At 35.2% G+C, this 14,642-nt stretch overlaps 5 protein-coding genes across 5 annotated transcripts; 2 read left to right on the top strand and 3 right to left on the bottom strand.

The window, feature by feature from the left end:
• Window positions 1-4,980: 4,980 nt before the first annotated feature.
• PHYBLDRAFT_95574 (hypothetical protein) lies at window positions 4,981-5,354 on the bottom strand (the record flags this gene model as incomplete). The annotated part of the gene is made up of 3 exons (XM_018443918.1): window positions 4,981-5,038; window positions 5,117-5,187; window positions 5,271-5,354. Coding segments are annotated over 3 exons (213 nt in total), but the record flags the coding sequence as incomplete, so codon positions are not given.
• Window positions 5,355-6,200: 846 nt separating this feature from the next.
• On the top strand, window positions 6,201-7,232 carry PHYBLDRAFT_80071 (hypothetical protein; the record flags this gene model as incomplete). The annotated part of the gene is made up of 2 exons (XM_018443548.1): window positions 6,201-6,276; window positions 6,573-7,232. 2 exons carry the CDS (start codon window positions 6,201-6,203, stop codon window positions 7,163-7,165), a joined length of 669 nt encoding a protein of 222 aa, XP_018299468.1. The 3' UTR covers window positions 7,166-7,232.
• A 271-nt stretch (window positions 7,233-7,503) lies between these two features.
• PHYBLDRAFT_120933 (hypothetical protein) lies at window positions 7,504-8,722 on the top strand. Its single transcript, XM_018428769.1, has 4 exons — window positions 7,504-7,543; window positions 7,638-7,709; window positions 7,791-7,971; window positions 8,206-8,722. The coding sequence occupies exons 1-4, from the start codon at window positions 7,509-7,511 to the stop codon at window positions 8,494-8,496; spliced, it is 579 nt and encodes a 192-aa protein (XP_018299467.1). The 5' UTR covers window positions 7,504-7,508; the 3' UTR covers window positions 8,497-8,722.
• Window positions 8,723-8,979: 257 nt separating this feature from the next.
• On the bottom strand, window positions 8,980-10,561 carry PHYBLDRAFT_138974 (hypothetical protein; the record flags this gene model as incomplete). Its single annotated transcript, XM_018430120.1, has 4 exons — window positions 8,980-9,500; window positions 9,823-9,970; window positions 10,190-10,302; window positions 10,441-10,561. 4 exons carry the CDS (start codon window positions 10,559-10,561, stop codon window positions 8,980-8,982), a joined length of 903 nt encoding a protein of 300 aa, XP_018299466.1.
• A 1,342-nt stretch (window positions 10,562-11,903) lies between these two features.
• On the bottom strand, window positions 11,904-13,261 carry PHYBLDRAFT_129689 (hypothetical protein; the record flags this gene model as incomplete). Its single annotated transcript, XM_018429303.1, has 1 exon — window positions 11,904-13,261. The coding sequence occupies one exon, from the start codon at window positions 13,259-13,261 to the stop codon at window positions 12,104-12,106; it is 1,158 nt and encodes a 385-aa protein (XP_018299465.1). The 3' UTR covers window positions 11,904-12,103.
• Window positions 13,262-14,642: the final 1,381 nt, after the last annotated feature.

Genomic DNA, 14,642 nt, shown 5'->3' with positions numbered 1-14,642 from the left:
CTAAAAACATTGAATGCACTAGATTATTAGAGCAATTTAAGACTTATTATTAAATAGTTGAACAGACATTAATTTTAAATATTTCTTTTATTCAATTGAGTAGGCTACTTTGGCAAAAAAAAATATGCTCAAAAGATTTATTAAATATTACTTTATTACTACTGATTATAATAAATAAAAACAAAGCAGTGAAAATCATATTATTATATTTTTTGCTCTTATTAAACTATTAACTAACCTTTTACATTATATACAAGACAAAAAAATTAAATTGATATAATTATTTATTTATTTATTTTTTATTTATTTTTAAGAAAAAAAAAAACATATATATTCATATATCAAAGTGCAATATTATATATGAAATCCAATTATTTAATTTTCACTTGCCGACATTTTTTTTGCTACTTTTGCTACTTTATTTGTAGCATTTAAAAAATAGACAGTTTAGTACGATTTTTTTCTAAAGTAAGATTCTAATTACGCAGTGAGAAAAATTTGTTTTTTTGATTATACGACATTAGGAGAAACAATATATTGAAACACCGCCGCATTTTTTTTTGTGGAGGGATTTTTCTAGCCTCACAAAATTGCTACGCTCCTAGGTGTTTTTGAGCACTAAAAAATTCTTAAAACAGCTGAGATCCAAAAATGCCCTGCAATCTACAAAAAAGATTGGGTATTTGAAATTTAAATTAATTATTTTATTTTATTTTATTTTGTTTTTGCTTTTTTTTACAACTTTTCAATTAATCTTTAATTTTTTATTATTATTTGATAATAAATAATCGACCCTCTTATTCTAACTATAACTTTATTTAAATATTATACTACATTGGAATTAAGATATATGTAATTGATTTTGGGCTGGTATCTCAATATTAAAAAAAAAGTTTATACTTTAAGAGTGTTATTTTTTTAAAAAGATAAAATACTAATATTTAATCTGGTACTATTAAAATCTATTTTAATTCAAATTCATGCTATATAATGAGTAGCTTATATTATATAAGTCTGTAGTATACATGTGCCTGATGTGTAATAGTTTTGAGAATTATTAATTTATTAAATTAATTAGCAAGAAAGAACTAATGCTTAGCTGTTGAGTCTGTTCTTTAAAAGTTTGCTATTTTATAATTTTTAGTATTGAACAATAAAAGTTATTCTTAACATTAAAATTTAATACTTATATATTCATTAACAATTAACAAATAGTATAAAAAACAAAACAAAAACAAAAACAACCATAAAATTTAAAAGCCAAAAACATCATATAACTTACAAAACCTTACAAACAAATACTTTAATTTTCTCTTTTCCTATTCAATCAGAGACCTTTAATAAAATTCTGAGCTTTTTCCTGGCTCCATACAAAAAAATAGTATGAATACAATACAGATATCAATAAATAAAGACCTTTATTTTTTTTTAACTATTCAAATTACCTTCTTTTAGTAATTTCACCTCCGATGTGCTACGGCTGGTATTCAAAAATCTACATAAGGACACACAAAATCTACCTAGGGCCACACAAAATCTACCTACTAGACAGAATCTATGCATATGGCAAAATTTGCTTACACAAATCTACTTGGACACACATAAATTTATTTGGGCACACACATACATACTTCACTTAAAATTAATTCTAGATCTAAATAAATAATAAGTAACAAAAAATAAAAAATATTTTTTTGTAATTAAAAGCAGTACGTATACAGACTACAATAGTTCTTTTTTGTTTCTATAAATATATTAAGATAAATAAGATATATGGGCAGAGGAATACTGAGTCGATTTGATTGAAGTGAAAGCTATAAAAAGAATGAGAGTATAATATAATAGTGATTTTATTTAAAAAGACTAAAAAAGTTTTGAAAGTAGAGTATTTGTGTTGTGTAAAGAGTGTAAGATAGTGAGATAGACGGAAGCCGTGTATAAGAAATAGCTTTCTTTGTATACTATAAGCTTTAAAATTATGGAGTTTACTTAATATTTTCTATCATTATTATTATTATAGCTTTGAGCATCACGATGTGACACGATGAAGATTACCATGGTGAGACTTTGTATTGTGCGATGCCTGTATGCTCTAGAACAGGTTATTTAGAAATATACCAAAAGTTCGAAGCTTTGAAGATTATGTCTAATGGTATGGGGTCAATTGTCATTGAAGAAGGTCTTGGAAGTATAAGCATATAAATATTATGTGTATAAGAGTTGAAAGCCAGTTCTGGGAATGGTGGTGTATCCCACTCCAGGTATAAAATAATATAGTTTATTGCTTTCGAGTACTGAAGTTTTATTGTATGGCTACTATTCTGATTTGGATTTTACTGTAGTAATAAAGTAAAGAAATAATATTGTTGTTAGTGATAATTTGGATAGCGTTGTGAAGCTGGTGTTGCTAGGTGTAATAAAAAAAAAAGAGAATATTGTAGTTATCAGTATCGATTCTGGTAGTTTTGTAAAGTCGATAGAGACATGGGGATTTGACTGAAGGTTTTTTTTTTTGTTCGACTGTATATATACAGTGAACAGCCGTCAAAAAGATACAATAAAGAGTATTTTGTTTCTTTAAAAAAAAAAGAGTGCGCCTTCTTTTTATATTGTATCGATTTCTGCCTACTTTGGGTTGCAATATTATATGAATGACGATTCTCAAAAGAAATGAAGATTCTCGAAATTGATGTAGGGATGGGGGGAATGTAGAAAGAGGATTCAAGCCATTGTTAAAATGGACTTTTTTTTATTTTGGTTATGGTACAGTAAAGGTTATTTTAATACATGGTCCTCTCTGAACGATTGTGAGTGAACACTGGACGGTCTTTAAACCTCTGTATAGATAACATTATCCCTGCCAATGGACCCTGAGGAAATCGGGATTAATTTTGAGTTAGTATCCCAATATTAGGAAAAGTACATACTTTGATAGAGTTATTTATTAAAGAGATAAAATAGCACTATTTATATCTTACTATTAAAGTCTCTTGCAATTCAGACTTCTGCTGTGTAATAGTTGGTTTATACTGTACAAGTCTGCAGTGTATGTGTTCCTGTTGTAAAACTATTCCGAGGGATTGTTAAATTGCCAGGTTCATTGGTAAGAAGGAACCAGTGTTTTATTATGGCTTGTATTTAACTTAATTGTGAGGTATATACCACATTATGTAAAGAGAAATCAAATAATCGAATGAGTTGAATGTTAGTAAATAAAAAGAGATTCATATGGACAGATAAAGTATAAATTAAAGCTATAATAATAAATAGCAAAAAAAAAAGAATGTAAAAAGCAAGAGAAAATAAGTAAAGAAAAAATGATTGACTTTGTATTACCTATTGGCTACAGCAGAGTCTCTTGGGGACGTCTTGAAAATATTCATATGTTTTTTGACATCATAATTGCTTCCGAACTTCCTTTCACAAAAGGAACTTTGAATTTTTACTGTCAATATTTCTCGAGATGCCTTGTATGATTCGATTTACGATTGAGTATAAGTCTGCAATAGAGATAATAAAACATTTCAGTACAACGTTCGTTTTTCTGTATCCCTTTGCCGCAAACATTTAGGTTGTATGGACTAATGACCTTGGAAGTTAAACAAGCACGAGAAAGACCTTTAGGATATATACAAACGAACAAATCATTAAATGTGATCCGAGTGAGTTGGCTGTAATTAATATAATATTATATTTTACTTGGTCAGGCTTACATTCTCTTTCTCCAAACCTTTTGGAAAATGTCTTTAAAAAAAGTAGACTTTTTATGAGATGAAATACATGGCATTTTATCTGAGGGAAATAGGTGCCTTGGTGTGGAGCTTGAGCTAGACACTCATGCTGATCGAGTTGATCCGAGATATGGTTTACGAGATCCATATCTGTAGAAATGGTAGGCTGTATTTGAGCATATTTTTTTTCCATGTTAATATCACAGAAAGAAATAGAACAATTGACAGTGTTAATAAAGCAACTTACTGAAATACTGTCTGAGATAACCATGGTATTGAGGGTTTCACCACCCAATTTGCGTATAGTTTTGGACACGGTCTTATTTAGAGATCAAAGATGTATTTTGGTGGCTTCTTGTCTGGCTAGAATAAGTAACGAATTCTCATAGAATGAGCTGAATGCGTGGCTATACACGATCTGTTCCTGCTGGTTCAGGTACCATTCATGACGTCTGTGTGTGTTTAATTGTGAGATAGGATAACTATTGGCTTGAAAAACAGGATTTAAAGCCCTAGCCTTACAACTTTCTTCTTCTTTTTCTTACAATGATGTTAAAACCAACTTATTAACAAGGGCTGAGATTGATAATTGAGACAAATACATGTTTTAGAGGTAATTTATTTATAAGCCAAAGTGGGAAAGCTAAGTTTTTGTTTCAAAAACAAAATCAAATTGAAGAACACATCAAGAAAGTGTAAGGTGATTTACTTTGGATCGTTTCTATATTTTTCTTTTCATTACTAAAAGTTCACTGCGGTAAAACGACACAAGAAACAACCAGTGGGTAAGATCAAGTGTGTTAAAAAGTATACCATTAATTTACTAGAATTTTTCTATTGTTAATATTCATTAATAGGTATATCCCGATTCTTCTTTCTTACTTCAGCTTCTACCATTTCCTTTACACACAGCCACAGCCACAGCCACACACACAGATAGATATTCATAAGTAATATTTGGTTTTTTGTTTTGTAGCTTATAGTGTAGGATGAGTATATAAATGTATTTATTATTATTATTATAATTGTGTATTTTGTGTATAGATGAATATGGATATAAATATATGTATGTATACTATATCGATATTGGCTTTTTGGTTGTTTGGTTGTTTGATCTTCTCCTTCTCAATGTCCTTATTCTATTTAAGCAGGGACGTAATCTAAGACACAATATAGATAGATAATTAATATCATGTATATATATATATATAGCAAACGACAATCTCTTAAAAACATTTAAAAGGTTCTTACCGGGGAAACAATCCTTCATGGTCTTGCCGTGCTTGTTCTCAGCATGCTCAGTAAGACTGAATGTATATATAAAAATATTGAACCAATTAGATATCAAAGATAATCATATATATATAAATAAGTAGGTAACATACGCTTTTTCACGACTGGTGCAGAGGAAGGTCTGGAAACACTGCTTGCAGATAATGTTCTTTGCAGCCTCATTCTTTTTTTTTATATATTTATTTAAATTGAAAAGTGAAATTAATACGCAGTAATAGACAATATGTATGTATGTATATTACTAACCACTTTGAGCTGAGAGTTTGCAGCCTTGCCAGCCGACTTTGCGTTGCGTTCACGCTTCATCTGAGCCTTTTGTCCCTGAGATCCCCAAAGAAAATAAAAAAGAGATTAGTTGCTTGTTAATTAGACATCAAGACAGACAATTGTGTTTATTCCTTTAAACATTCAAAGCATTTGTTTTATTATTATTATTAAAAGTGCTTTGGGTTTGTCTAGGTAGGTCATTGATTGATTGTAGTTGATTAACAAAAACGAAACACAAAAATATTTAAAATAAATCGACATACGTTTCCCATAATGACAGTAAAGAGTTTTTTTAAAAAAAAGAAAAGTAAATAAAAAAGGTTCCTTTTTTTTCGCTTTTGTTTTACTTTTTTTCCCTCCTCTTTTTTTTTTCTTTTTTTTTCAGTTGGATCGGTAATTCAAATAACCAATACGAGAAAGAAAGAAAAAAATGCTTATTTTTGCTTTTGTGTGTCTATTTTTGTTTCAATGTTTCAATATTTCTTTGTTATCTTTCTACTTCTTGTAAATATAATATTATTATTTTTGTTTATTATGTTTAGAAGAAGTATTTAGAAGAAGTGTTTATAGTTAAATTCCGAGATAATAAATAGAATTAAGCACAGTAACTTGTGTTATTAAACACACTTTTTATTTTATTTTTGCAACTAACAATAAACTATATATATATATGTTTTATTTTTCTTTTCTTCTATTAAACTCTTTATCATTTTGTAATTCTGTAATTTCAAGTGATTTTGTAACTTCTTGGAATTCACTGAGAGTACTAAATCGTAATTTATCGGGATGTAAAATATATACAGTACTGTATATACATTTTGGGCAGACAATGATTTCTATTTATTTGTTTATTTATTTATTTATATACTTTTTCTTGCTTGACTTTTAAAAATAAAGTCACACCACTTAATGAACCACACATACACACACGGACACACGGATAAAGCCTTTTTGTTGTCGTTGTCGTTGTCGTTGTGTGCAAGTGGTGTGAGGTGTATAAAAGACCCTTTTTTGTATTTTAAAATATACCAATATAAATAAATATTTCCTAATACGTTTTATAGTAATTCAAGAAATTAACGTCATGCAAAAAAATAAAAAAAAAGAAGAGGTGGGTCTATCAATGCATTTCTTATTTATTTAGCCTGTGACGGTAGAAAGATTTATTATACAGCTTGCATATAAAATATTCAAACAAATCATTTTCTTTCCTTCTCTCTTTCATAAAGATTATTTACATACACTAAATAAATATATATAAAATATAAAATATGCAATTAGGTGAACCAATGGCCAGTCCACGTCAATCCAATACTGACGACCTTCCTGACCACATCCCAATCGATGCGGCCATGGTCCCTCAAACCGACCCTTACAAACAATCCCATAGGATCAAGTCTCCCACTGCTGCTGCTGTCCTGGAGCAAAACGCCCATTCTTCTTCCCACGACCTCTCTCAACATAGTCTATCACCAGAGAAATTAGGTGTGACCGGTTATGTTAGGGATGTGGCCGGATTTGTCAAGGATGCTGCCTACCAAGTAATTGACCATGTTGAACACTCCAAGAAAACCCCAATCCATGGTTCAGAAAAGCCATTATCACCATCAACAGGAGCAATAGAGCATGATAACAACTATTCTTCTCAAAATATTCCAATTCCTGATTCACACAAAAAAGATCACCAACACACTACTTCTCTTTCACCTTTGCACACCCAGCCAAGATCCCCTCTGGCCGATGCTGTCACTGGTCTGTTCCCTGGCATAGATGAACACGGTCACGGCTGTCAACACGCAGACACTCTCCGTCGAGAAATGCGCACTCAACATAATGGAACCATTCAACCAAGAATGGGTGGACTCTCTCCATAATTTTCTATTTTTTCTTTAAAAAAAATAAAACTTTTTATATGTATCTATATGCAATAGTACTAGTAGTAACTGGAAGATGTGTGTAATATATTATGTATATAAATATATAGTAATAAAATATATTATTGGTTGTACGCCCATAAACCAACATTAGCCTTTTCCCTTTCTCACACACTAACGAACCTACAAACTAACTAAACTATTCTTTTTATTGTTGTATATATTTCTACTTTATATTATAAAAATTATTAAAATATAATTATAATATAATTTTTTGAATTGAATTCAATTCAATTGATTTTTAATTTTTTAATTTATTTTATATTCTTTCTTGTTCAAAGTAATGCAATCTATCAAATGTGTTGTTGTTGGTGATGGGTAAAGTAACAGGCTCATAATATAAGCATTAAAAAAAAACACATAAACACAATTTTTTTTTAAAAAATAAGAAAATTTGGTTATCATCTTCTAGTGCTGTTGGAAAGACATGTCTGTTGATCTCATACACCACCAATGCATTTCCAGGAGAATACATCCCCACAGTGTAAGCTAATAACAATAGCTAATATTCAATAGCATACCATATATTTATCAGTTTAGCTAACCAACTAAAATGGTTGTTTAGTTTTGACAACTATTCAGCTAATGTGATGGTCGATGGTAAACCCATCAACCTTGGATTATGGGATACAGCAGGACAAGAAGATTATGATCGCCTACGCCCTCTATCTTACCCTCAGACAGACGTATTCCTTTGCTGTTTTTCTCTTGTCAGTCCACCTTCATTCGAAAATATCAAGACAAAGGTATGAAATTGTTTATTTATTATATTGTTTTATATATACCATTTGAGAGTGGGCCCAGGTATTGATAAGATAGAGTAAGATATATAGTAGTTGTAGTGAATGAAATTAAATAAAGTGAGAGAGAGAGAGTATGTGTGTGTGTATGGTATCATATATAAATAAATCTATTTTCTTATACAATCACACATGTGGTGTGGTCTATGTTTGATTGATTGTGTGTGTGTATATATATAGTGGTTCCCTGAAATCAGCCACCACGCACCTAGAATACCAAAGATCCTTGTTGGCACCAAGCTTGATTTACGTGAGGATCAGGATACCATTGGACGCTTAAAGGAAAAGAGAATGTCACCAATCAGCTACACCCAGGGATTGCAGATGGCAAAGGAAATCGGGGCAGTCAAATACCTCGAGTGTTCAGCACTCACCCAGACTGGTCTCAAGAACGTATTCGATGAAGCAATTCGGGCCGTACTCTCACCTACTGTCCATCGAAAGAGAAAGAACAACTGTCTCATCTTGTAAATAATCTAATCTAACCTACCTTAACCCTATCCAATTCAATTCAATTCAATTCAATTCAATTCTAACCTTTATCCTTTTTTACCCTTCAACCCTTCAACCCTTCAACCCTTCAACTTCTTCTTATTCCTCTTTTCCTCCCTTCCTTCCTCTCTTTGACATCTTTATTTTATCCACTCTATATATATATATTTATATCTATATAATAATAATGAATAATAATTTATACAAAATATTCTTATACTGTTATCTATTAACAGACAAACAAAGATGAGAGCCTGTGTAGCTGTCTATTAACCCATTAGTTAATTCATTCCTATAAATAAGCCTCATAATCACCTTCAGTTTGAATACAAGGATAATAGGTATGCGTATGATATTGAAATTTATAGATTTGCTTCTATATTACAATATATCAAAATCCACCATACATTTTCTCTGTACCACATGCGTTTATATATATATAAAGGTCTATAAAATAATGTTCTATTCAACCAAAGACTCAATGATAGACTGAATGGGTAACATGTTTGCATCACCCACAATCACGATATCAAACATTTCCTTGTACTTTGGCTCAAGTGCCTCGATGTCGTGGTTGAGGAATCCGATATTGAGACACATCTCGTGGCGCACGCCTTTGCTCATCTGGAGATCGCCAAGAGAATCACCGACCAGGATCACATTCTGCCGATTCTCGATCTGAGAATAGTAGTCTGTGGTCTCGAGTTGGAACTCGCTCTTGTTGAACACATGGATCAAAGGCTCCCTAAAGCCCACACACACTCCGCCGCCCTTGCCGACATCCGAGTTGAATTCCATCATGTTGGATACAATGTGCATGTTCTTGAAGTATAGTCCGGCATGCACCAGAACGTCTTCGATGATGTTTCCGATCCCGGCCGAAAAGACAAGAAACGGAATCTTGCTTGCCGCACACCGGTCAAGGACTTCTTTAAGTACAGGGCGTAATTCAAGGCGGGCTTCTTGTACCATGTCCGTAATGTCTATAAGCATAATTTATTTTAGAAAGAAAGAAAGAAAGAAAGAAATAGTGTGAGTAAGTAGGTAAAGTGGTGTCTTTTGGTTTAGATTGAAAAAGAAGAAGAAGAAGAAGAAAAGGAACATCGAAATTGCATGTGTGTACATGTAAATTTAAATATATGTGCTTGTAAAAGACAGGTACAGATAGATAGATAGATAGATAGATAGACAGATATATAGGTTTTATTTATAATGACAATCAAACATTTTGTTTCACTTTTCCTTTCAGTCTTACTCTTATTCTCACTATCATTTTCCCTTTTTTATATTTATCTTTATCATTACCATATTTTGTGATCTTTTGGTCGATGATCAACTTGTGGGCAGTTTCCCACCACTCAATCATGAACGGTACCTTTTCTTCATGAGTCATGGACCGGTTGATTTCAATAGGATAATAGGTATTGTAGATCTTCTTGGTCGCCGCCTTGAACTAAAAAATCACACAAGTTAAAAAATAAGCAAAATCAAAAATGCGACAATATATATATATATTAGAACACGCATGCATATGTGGGTGTGCGAGTGTGCGAGTGTGCGAGTGCGTGAGTGCGTGGGTGCGTGGGTGCGTGGGTGTACTGTACTGTACTGTACTGTACTGTACTGATAGCTTGGTTTGCAATATACATTTATTTTAAAGCACTTTACTTACTTCTGGGCTTATCTTGGAATACTTTCCGGGAATACCATGAGAAGAAGCATTACGCTCCAAAGCATCTGTCTCATGATTCCTTACCCAATGACGAGACATTGTCATGTCAAAATCTATAAATGAAACAAAAAAGTACAATGTTTGTGTGAGTACGGATAGATATGTAAAATACTTGCCCTGTCTATTTTTTTGTTTCGCTTTTTCTATATATATATATTTCTTTTGGTGGATTAGATTTGTGTTTTACTTACCACAGATGAAATGAAGATTACTAGGTCCATCGTTAAGAATCTTGGTCAACTTGTTCTTTGTGACAATTTGGTTTTGAATCCGAACAGTAGGGTTCTGTAATAAACGAGTAACTATAAACATTATGTGTATACGTAGTATGTCAAGAATAAAGAAGAAGAAGAAGAAGAAGACAAAAAAGACAAATAAAAAAGATAGATAGAGAGAGAGAAAATGATAGGTTATTACACATACAACCAGACAGACAGACAGAGATAAAGAGAAGAAGAAAAGAAACAAAACAAAAAAAAGATATATAGATATGTATGTATATTTTGTACGTGTATAAGTGTGAGGTTGTACACTACACCTATATGTCTATCTATCTATACGTCTACATTTAATTAATTCATTCATATAATATATATATATATAAGTATAAATATATAAGGTGGGTTATAAGTCTGTAGATATAGTTGTCTAATTTTTCGATAAAGAAGTACCTCAAATGTATATATACATTTTACATGAAAATATAATAGAAAGAAAGAAATATGTATTGTGTATCTTTGGCTTACCTAACAGATTTGCTTTTTCGGTTACTGTAATTGCACTTTGTCGCATATTTAGACTAGATTTTTTTAAGGAAGAAAAGGAAGCCAGAAAGTAAAATTAAAATAGATCGATTTTAAGAAAAAGCTACTATTCAGGAGGGAGAATTTATTTTAAATTTTATATATAAAAGATTGATGTATACGGACAATCACACAAAATAAATAACCAAAGATCATTTACACAAACCTTAGCACAATCATTGTGACTACCAAAAAAACAGCGGAGTGAGCCAAGTAAAGCACCATTATCTTCTTTTTGTCTTTCTTTATCTTTAACAGAACAATACCTAATCGTTTGCAAAGTATGCCATAGTATATCCTATATATATATATATATATATATGTATATATAATTTTGTTTTACTTTAGACCCTTGAAAAATGATCTATACTTTATACTATGGAACGATTTTCTAATATTAAGATGAATATTAGTGTGTGTGTGTGTGCGCACAATACGATAAAGTAAATAAAACATACACCAAATATGAAGAAGAAGATTAAATACTTGATTGTTATGTGGAGCTTACCAGCACAATTATCACTGTTCAATCCAAGCTAGCCGACTCATCTTTATTTGATTTTCTTTTATAGGAAAATATATATAATAAGAAAAAAAGAGACAAAAAGTGGAATACAAGTGATAGGCGCCAGGTTATTAATTTAGATCCAGGCCAGAAAGGAATTACATTCTTGCTTACTGAACAACGTTCACATTATTTTGTAATTTCTTCAAGGTAGTTGTGAATTCCATTAATTAAACTTGTGTATATATCAATTGAAACAAAAAACAACAAAATGTCTCAAACGTACAATCAAATAAATACTCGCAAACATTAACAACTAAAGAAGAAGAACAAGACATAATATTTTGGTTTGGTTTGGTTTGGCTTGGTTTTTATTTTTGTACAAGAGAGAATAAAGAAAATCATATTTATATTTATATACAGGCATAGATACACACTCACAGAAACATATTACTATTATTATTATTATTATTATTTATATATCTAGTATTAATTATTTTAAAGAATAATAAAAAAAATTAAACAAGATAGAGAATATCATTTTCTTTAATCAAGCACCAAGTCTGCGACAACTGCAACAACCTTTTCAGGAAACTCGCGCTGGACCATCAGATCAAGTACTCGCTTGGCTTCGACAACCATATCATTGTCAAGATAAGCCCGTACCATGGCCTCAAATGTACTTGGCTCCCGAATCACAACAACCTTTTCGTTGTTGTTGTTGTTGTTGTTAGTGGTCTGGCGGTCATCGGTCATGGCCTCAAACATCTGCTCGGCTTTGTGGATCTGCTTCTTGGCACCATATCCACGGATAAACAGATTCTCGATGTACGGCGAACTGCTCTTGACGATTGAGCCCATCATGTCCTGGTCGTGGTACATGGCCTCGGCACGCTCCAGACAATCGTTGCTGATCAGGGTATCTAGCATGGCCTGGTAGACCGCCTCGTCGGCCTGGACCTTGGCCTTGTTCATCTCCTCAAACACTCGCTCGGCGCTCTTGAGATCGCGCTGCAGAGTACCGTAGGCATAGATCAAGGTGGCGTAGTGGGTGGCCTGAGGGCGGAGCCTGTCCTTGCGCTCCATGTCGTGCAGCATCCGGTGGGCCATTGGCATGTCATAAGGGGCCATGGATGCATAGGCTTCCATCAACAGCTTGTAGGTGTGCACAGACGGCTTGATGTGACGGCGGCGCATCTCGCCAAAGTACTCCAGGACCCGCTCGCGGTTGGGCTGCTGGCGTACATAGAACTGCATCATGTTGTTGAACGGACCGACCCGGGGCTGGTAGACCGATGAAGACAGCATCTCGCCAAAGAATCTGCGTGCATGTACCTCGGATCCGGCACGCACACAGGCCGAGATGATGGTACCATAGGTGATCGCATTGGGTGCCACCTTGAGCTGGCGCATCTCCTCAAACAGACCCAGGGCATGGTCGAGCTTGCGGGCCTTGGCAAGCTTGGAGATAATGACGTTGTAGAAAAAGGTAGTTGGCTTGACTCCATGGCGTCTGGCCTCGTCGTGGATAATCAACGCATCGGTAGCCTCGTCAGTGGCACACTGCGCACTGCCGAGCAACAAACTAGCATAGCCGTTACTGTCGGGGTAGTGGCCCATCTGCTTGAGTTTGTCGTAGTACTTCTTGGCCAGGACCATGTCGCCTTGCTGAGCACAGCCGATCAAAACACTGTTGGTCGCCATGTAGACAGCCCGGTCGCGGCACACGTGGCCAAGGTTCTTGTAGCAGTCCATCGAGAGGTGGTAGAGCATCAGGGCAGCATCGAGATGGCCTTGCTTGCCGGCAAGTGCAATTGCATCGCGCATGACTTCCGCCACTGGTACACGGTCCTTGGCAACAAACTCTCGTTTCAAGAGCTCAATAGCCTCGCCAACCTCGCTGCGCATGACAAGCTTCATCAGGTCCTCCGAGATTGTCTCCGACTCGGTCGACATGGGGTGCACAAGCTGGGACGGGCAGTATTCCAGGGCCGCCTTCCACTCGTCTGCAAGCTCGGTGTGGCCGGACGACCGCAGGTGTGCACTGACACTCGAGACACATGCCGATGGTAGGCCTGCAACATGCTGGCTGGCAAGGATCTGACGGACCACGTCCTCGAAACCGGCTGCAACTCCTTGGTGTTTCTTGTCACACATTGTCAACAGTGCAGCCTCGCACAGAACAGTGCAGTCAGACGCACTCAAGAGGCCGCGGTACTCGACCCGGCTAAAGGTGTCCATCAACAGACAGGCAAGCGAGTTTGGAATGCCATTGATGCTGCTGTTGTTCAGAACGGGGCCCATGACGTGGAGACAGTCGATTGACTGGCGCAGGCTGCTGGCTGTGCGCATGATCTCGGATGCAGCATTGACCAGATGGCCGGACCCCTTCAGGACAGCCCGAGGAGACATGGACTGGATCATGGTCAAGAGAGCACCGATAGCCTGGGCGGTCTCGCGCTTGGTCGAAAAGGAAACAACGATGCGCTCAGCCAGCATCGGATCGGGTTCTAGGCCGCTGGCACGCATCACATCAACCACCTCGAGGGCCTTGTGGCGGTGCTGGTGCGAGATGCAGAGCAGACAGTAGTTTGCCAGGTTACCATAGGACTTTGAGATGTCGGTCTGGATCAGATCGTCATAGACTTTGGTGGCCGACTCAAACACGTTTGTGGAACTGTGGATACTCTGGCAGTAAGCCGAAAGGATCGGACCATAGCTGCTTGCATCCGGACAGGGCATTTCCGGATCAGTCTTGAGACGCTCGATCAGCTCCTGGGCTTTGGCCATCTCGCCATGGGAGCAGTAGTGGCGAATGATAGAGTTGAACGGAATCATGGTCAGCTTGATGTTGTCCCGGACCATGTCGGTCTCGACCACCTTGAGTGCACCGTCCAAAAGTCCGCACTTGAGGTGAGAGTCTACCAAGGCATTGTAGACATATGAGGCATCGTGCACACCAAGCTGGGACTTGACGGAACAGTAGGTCTCAAAGAAGCGCAATGCAGATGACAGGTCCCCAGCACGGCCAAACAGATTGATCAGGGCTGCAAAGGTGGCCGAGGTTGGTGTGATGGACATCTTC

The sequence above is a fragment of the Phycomyces blakesleeanus genome (genome assembly GCF_001638985.1).
Source record: "Phycomyces blakesleeanus NRRL 1555(-) unplaced genomic scaffold PHYBLscaffold_1, whole genome shotgun sequence".
NCBI classification, from domain to species: domain Eukaryota; kingdom Fungi; phylum Mucoromycota; class Mucoromycetes; order Mucorales; family Phycomycetaceae; genus Phycomyces; species Phycomyces blakesleeanus.
This window is presented reverse-complemented; position numbering and strand designations above follow the sequence as displayed.